The 6,063-nt window shown below is 36.8% G+C and overlaps 2 protein-coding genes across 2 annotated transcripts in view; both read left to right on the top strand.

Moving 5' to 3' along the window:
* Positions 1 to 1,309, top strand: part of LOC111805844 (RNA-binding KH domain-containing protein PEPPER-like) — an 8,176-nt gene extending 6,867 nt beyond the window's left edge. The window contains exon 6 of the mRNA XM_023691093.1: positions 847 to 1,309. Coding sequence (XP_023546861.1) covers positions 847 to 1,038 — 192 coding nt within the window. The 3' untranslated portion in view covers positions 1,039 to 1,309. The remainder of the gene's footprint in view (positions 1 to 846) is intronic.
* Positions 1,310 to 2,588: 1,279 nt separating this feature from the next.
* LOC111805842 (SNW/SKI-interacting protein A-like) lies at positions 2,589 to 5,207 on the top strand. Its single transcript, XM_023691091.1, has 2 exons — positions 2,589 to 2,901; positions 3,241 to 5,207. Exon 2 carries the CDS (start codon positions 3,254 to 3,256, stop codon positions 5,063 to 5,065), a length of 1,812 nt encoding a protein of 603 aa, XP_023546859.1. The 5' UTR covers positions 2,589 to 2,901; positions 3,241 to 3,253; the 3' UTR covers positions 5,066 to 5,207.
* Positions 5,208 to 6,063: the final 856 nt, after the last annotated feature.

Here is a 6,063-nt window from a genome sequence, read left to right as displayed (position 1 = left end):
AGAGAGAGAGAGAGAGAGAGAGAGAGAGAGAGAGAGAGAGAGAGAGAGAGAGGAGAGGAGAGGAGAGGAGAGGAGAGAGAAGAGCCTATTTGTAACATAGATCTAGTATCTTTCAAATGCTCCATAGAACTCGTTGCTTTCAAAGTTCACCCATGCTTACTGTTGTTGTTTAGTGGTGCATAAGTTTGTTGATGATTATTGTCAATTGAATTGAAGTCGAAAATAAATTTGAAATTGAACTTAATGGAGATCTGTTATCTCAATGCCATTTTCCACTACTTAAAAATTGGAAGCAGTTTTACCCTGTTCTTTCTGTGACGGTAGATATTTAAAAATAGCTGGAATGGAAGCTTAGGCTGTCTTTTGTCAGTGATTTAAAAACAAAACATTGAAAACTAGAGATTTAATCGTCACCATCTACAAATGTCCCCTGGCTTTTATGTTAGGATGAGTCACAGTATATATAGGTAGATACATATATATATGTATATATTTTGTAACTATCAGCGTAGCCTATTCTTTAGGCTTGGGACCCATATTTGTAAACGGGCGACAGGGTTGCTTGGTTTTTGGATTCGTTTTTTGAATGCTTTTTTATATCCTTTCATCCTTCTCAATGAAAGAAGGGGGGTTTCTTATAAAAAAAGAAAAGGAATTCCTCTTTTAATTCTCTTCTATAGACGGTTTTCATTACTTATTCAGCATCAAATACATGTTTAAGATAGAAAAGGATTGTGATTCTCCCGCATCAAGAATTATCCCAACTCAAATAGCTCTATGACTTATCTGTTGATGAGCAAAAATTAGGGTAATGTTTACATATTTACGATTCTTTTTGGCTTGTAGGAAGCAGTAAGTGCTCCTAAGGAACCAGTAACAAGCAGCAGCTATGGCAGGCTAGACACCTCAGGCATGAGGTCATCTTACTCCCAGTTGGATGCTGGAGGTTCATCCTATACTTCATCCTCTTTATCTTCACAATTATATGGTGGATATGGATCTTCTGGGTTAGGAGGCTACAGTACCTTCAGGCTCTGAACTGATTGATCTGCAGAATCGTACCCACTCGGATTTCATCCGCTTCAGATTAATTCTTGTTAAGATAACGGATGAATTATTTTGGAACGTAGTCGTTGTAAAGTCAGCCTAAAGTAGTTAAAAGCGTTTTTATTACCCTCTCTGGCATATTGAATCTGATTCAGATGGGTAGATTTGTCTCGTGTTTTCTTTTTCAGTGTTAATGTGTTTGTTTTTAGGTTTGTTCAATCAATCGCTTGAGGTCCTCAAATTTTCAGGACACTTTTTTTTTCCCAGTTATGTTGGAGAATTCAAATTAACTTAAACACTGAAAAACTGGGCTGCATCTTAGAGTTCTTAAGTTAATAGATTGGTAGGGTCTTTTAATATCTGGAAAAAAAAAGAGCATGAATTGGGGTTAATAGATCGTTATGCATAATTTACAAATTCAATTACTCCTCTTTGATTTAAAAATAAGTAAAAAGAAAATTACTTGGTCTCTTAACTTTACATATTCCAAGCCTTCGAACCTAGCTTTTCAAATTATTAAATAAAAACTAATTAAATAATTTGCATCTCATTATTACCCGTATTTAACATAAAGTGATCTTTAACAAGCCATGATCCTAAGCTCGATAAAGATAAATGGAAAACAATTTTTTCTTTTAAGTTTTTATAAATAAGTGAATGAATGTATAGATCTCTTCTTACTTTTTGAATTCATCCATTATAAAAAATTGTTCAACCAACCGTAGACGCATTTACATTTAGACGGAATGAGAACTAGAACTAAAATTTCATTCTCGTGGATGACATTTACTAGAACGTCCTAATTTGAAATCCTAATCTCTAATTGATTTTGATTTCAAATAACTCCTAAAAAACAACACGAAAGAATTATCATTTCTATGTGAGTTAATTTCGTTATAATCGATTTTCATTCAAGTAGTTTTTTATTTCAGTTTTAGCTTCATCTAATTCATTCCACGTAAATCATTATTATAAACCTAACTCAATTGATTAAAACATATGTTATATATTCGAATCTTCCATGTTCTTGAATTCATAAAAGTAAAAGTAAAAGGGATAAAAACTATAAAATAATTAATAAAAATATAGCAAAACCACTCAAACAATGAACAAAATTAGGAGCGATGAGGTTTAGTATGAGATATGTGAGTACAAAGTGGTCCAATGTGCTCATTTGTTTTTTTTATCTTTTAAAATTGACTTATTTAAGTTAGGATATGAACTTATGGGTTCATTATGAAAATTCAATTATATAGATTATATTAGTTCATGAATTTTCTTAAACTATATTAAATTAAACTTAATAAATAAAAAATTATTGTTAATTTTAATATTATATATATTTTTTTATTGGTGATATATTTATTTTATTTTTAATTAATTTTCTAATTCAATCCACTAAACCCCTACCAAATGAATACAAGAGGCTTAGATGATGGATCCATATCGACCCGATCCGATCCAATCCGAAGACCAAAATCACGGATTTGACAGTCATCCGGTTCGACCCGATACCTTTCCCCATTCTTGACCCGTTCGAGCCCTAAGTTCCGTTTGCCCTCTCGCTTCTCCCTCGAACCCTCCCTTTTTGATCCAATCTTTGCAAATCAATACTTGCCAAGTTCTTCTTCCCCTTTCGCTCGATCCGCCGTTGAGCCCATTCGAAGCTTTCTATCAGCTACTTACTCCAACCTCCGTTATCTATTCCACAGTCGTCTCTCGCTCTTGCAGTCCCCGCCGTCCAACAATCCCTCTCACTAGACAATCTCACTTTTTGGCCGAGTTCTCTCATATTTTAACCGCTTGACTCTGTGGTTTTGGGCTAATTTACTCTGCATCTGCTGCGACTTTGAGGTAAACATCTCTCTCTCTCGATCTTGATGGATATGAAGGATTTCGGAGGTTTTCCAATCTAGCTGCTGCACCGTATTTTCTTTCTTTTCCGTTTGAAGTTGTAATTTATTGTTTTGGTTTTTATTTTATTTAGGTTAGAGTTTAATTGGGTTTCTTTAATTTCAAGCCTTCTTGTTTGTATGAGATGTTAATTCTTAATTTTCAGCAATATCAACCTCTGGGTTGGGGTTATTTTGGATCAAGGTGTTTGTTAGCTTTCTTACCTTCAATGGTTAAGAGCATGTTTTTTTTTTTTTTTTTGAAACAATTGGTTTTCACTGGCTCTGCTGATCCTTTTAGGTAGTTAAAAGGCATGGCAACTCTGAAAGACCTTCTTCCTGCTGTAAAGTCAACCACTGTAACTCACTATGATCATTCTAGTGATCCATGGTTCAAGCAGCGTTTTAGTTCCTCAGAAGCAGAGCAAACTTCTGTTATCAAGGCAAATCCGGTGCCGCCTTACTTGAAGCGTGGTGGGTTTGTTCCAAGGAAAGTAGAGGATTTTGGAGATGGTGGTGCTTTTCCAGAGATTCACATTGCTCAATACCCACTTGATATGGGTAGAGACAAATCATCGAAGCCTGGATCCAAGATCCTTCCTATTACAGTTGATGCTCATGGGAATGTTGCGTATGATGCTATTGTCAAGCAGAATGAAAATGCTAAAAAGATTGTGTATTCGCAACATAAAGATCTCATTCCAAAGATTTTGAAAAATGATGAAGTGAGTGATGAAGATGAAGAGTTGCAGAAAGAGATTGAAGAAACAACCGAGGAAACGAAGTCTGCACTTGAAAAGATAGTTAATGTGAGATTGAGTGCAGCGCAGCCTAAAAATGTTGCCAAACATTCCTCGGATTCGAAGTTTATCAAGTATAAGCCATCTCAACAATCAGCTGCGTTTAATTCAGGTGCCAAGGAGAGAATAATTAGAATGGTGGAGATGCCAGTTGATCCACTTGAGCCTCCAAAGTTCAAGCATAAACGTGTTCCTAGAGCTTCGGGGTCTCCACCTGTGCCTGTTATGCATTCCCCTCCTCGTCCTGTCACCGTGAAGGATCAGCAGGATTGGAAGATTCCACCGTGTATTTCAAATTGGAAGAATCCAAAAGGTTATACAATCCCACTTGACAAACGACTTGCAGCTGATGGAAGAGGCCTTCAAGAAGTTCAAATTAACGATAACTTCGCAAAGCTGTCTGAAGCTCTGTATGTTGCAGAGCAGAAAGCAAGAGAAGCTGTTGCAATGAGATCTAAGGTTCAGAAAGAAATGCTTATGAAGCAGAAGGAGAAGAAGGAGCTGGAGCTTCGAGCATTAGCTCAGAAAGCCCGGTCTGAGAGAACTGGAGCTGCACCTCCTACAATTCCCTATCCATCTGAGAGAGACACAGTAGATACCTCTGAGATGAAAGGCGAGTTTGAGCGTGTACGAGAAAAGGAGAAGGATTTACCAAAGGAGACAAGGGAGGAAAGGGAAGAGCGGTTGCAGCGGGAGAAGATTCGTGAAGAACGACGTCGTGAGAGGGAAAGGGAAAGAAGGTTGGAGGCTAAGGATGCAGCAATGGGAAAGAAGAGTAAGATAACAAGAGACAGAGATCGTGATATCAGCGAGAAGGTTGCACTTGGCATGGCTTCTACTGGAGCAGGTAGAGAGGGAGAAGTTATGTATGACCAGAGGCTATTTAACCAAGATAAAGGAATGGACTCCGGATTCGCAAACGACGACCAGTACAATATATACGACAAGGGCTTATTTACTGCTCAGCCCACTCTCTCAACTCTTTACAGACCTAAAAAGGATGCTGATTCTGATATGTACGGCGGCGCTGATGAACAGTTAGACAAGATAATGAAGACGGATCGCTTCAAACCAGACAAGTCGTTTTCAGGCACTGCAGAAAGGTCTGGACCTAGAGATAGGCCAGTTGAGTTTGAGAGAGAGGTAGAAGAAGCCGATCCATTTGGACTCGATCAATTCTTGACCGAAGTGAAGAAAGGTAAGAAGGCTATGGACAAGGTTGGGTCTGGTGGGACAATGAGAGCTGGTGCTGGTTCGTCAATGCGGGAGGGGTATGAGGGGGGTAGCTCTGGTAGAAGTCGCATTGGATTTGAAAGAGGGCATTAGGTACACAATGCCATCAGTTTTATGATGTATTTGAGTTATATTACCCACTTGGATTCTCTTCCTTTCCCAAACTGCTTCTACAAATGTGTATTAGAACTTCACTTGTTTGCTGGTTGCCCTTTATTGATTGCGCTGTTCTCTATGGTTTCTTGTGTTGGGAGATTTCATCTGGATTGATTTCGTTTGCAGGTGGTGCGATTGTAACAATTATGAGTTGCTGAAATGGTAACAATCAGTTTAGTAATGATAGTACTAATATTTTGTAGCTGTGGTTGTAATAATGTTCATATTGTTCATGTTTGTTTTTCTGGTTAGAAATAACATTATGATGTCTAATAAATAAGTTAAACACACAAATTAGGATAAAATGGTTTTTTTCTACTTGTAAATCATGTGCAATGGTTGTAGCTAACTTTAAATCGTATTGAGTCCAAGGTTGAGTTAACTTTAAATCATATATAATACTTTGAATCATATTTCGATATCTATGACCAAGACATCTACCTTGAAAATTTTAAGAGTAGAGTACCTTTACATCTTTGACTGACGCCTTGATTTGAAGTGCTTGATCGAGTGTTTCTTCTTCTTCTTACATTGCTCGTGTGCGAACCGACTTGATATAGTTCGTTGAGTTGACATGATATAATCGAAATAGTAAATTGGGAATGATATAATCGAAATAGTAAATTAGGAATTTAGGCCCATTCTCCTTGACCATATGGGATGAGTCCAAGATTGAGAGGTGAGTTGACTTGATATAGTTCGTTGAGTTGACCTGATATAGTCGGTTGAGTTGACTCGATATAACTCGATATAGTCCAAATAGTAATTTAGGCCCATTTTGAGACTTTGGGATTGAAGTCAACTTTCATTTTTTTAGAGTTGGACAATGAAGAGCTGTTTGTAAATTTTAGTATACATTTTATTAAATATAAATTAAAATTTATATATAATTGATTAATTATGTTCTAAAGATTTTGAATTTATTAGAAGGAAAA

This window comes from Cucurbita pepo, chromosome LG11 (genome assembly GCF_002806865.2).
Source record: "Cucurbita pepo subsp. pepo cultivar mu-cu-16 chromosome LG11, ASM280686v2, whole genome shotgun sequence".
NCBI lineage: Eukaryota > Viridiplantae > Streptophyta > Magnoliopsida > Cucurbitales > Cucurbitaceae > Cucurbita > Cucurbita pepo.
This window is presented reverse-complemented; position numbering and strand designations above follow the sequence as displayed.

Excerpts from the sequence above, each read along its gene's own strand:
- LOC111805842 (XM_023691091.1), top strand. The coding sequence starts at position 3,254 with ATGGCAACTCTGAAAGACCTTCTTCCTGCTGTAAAGTCAACCACTGTA.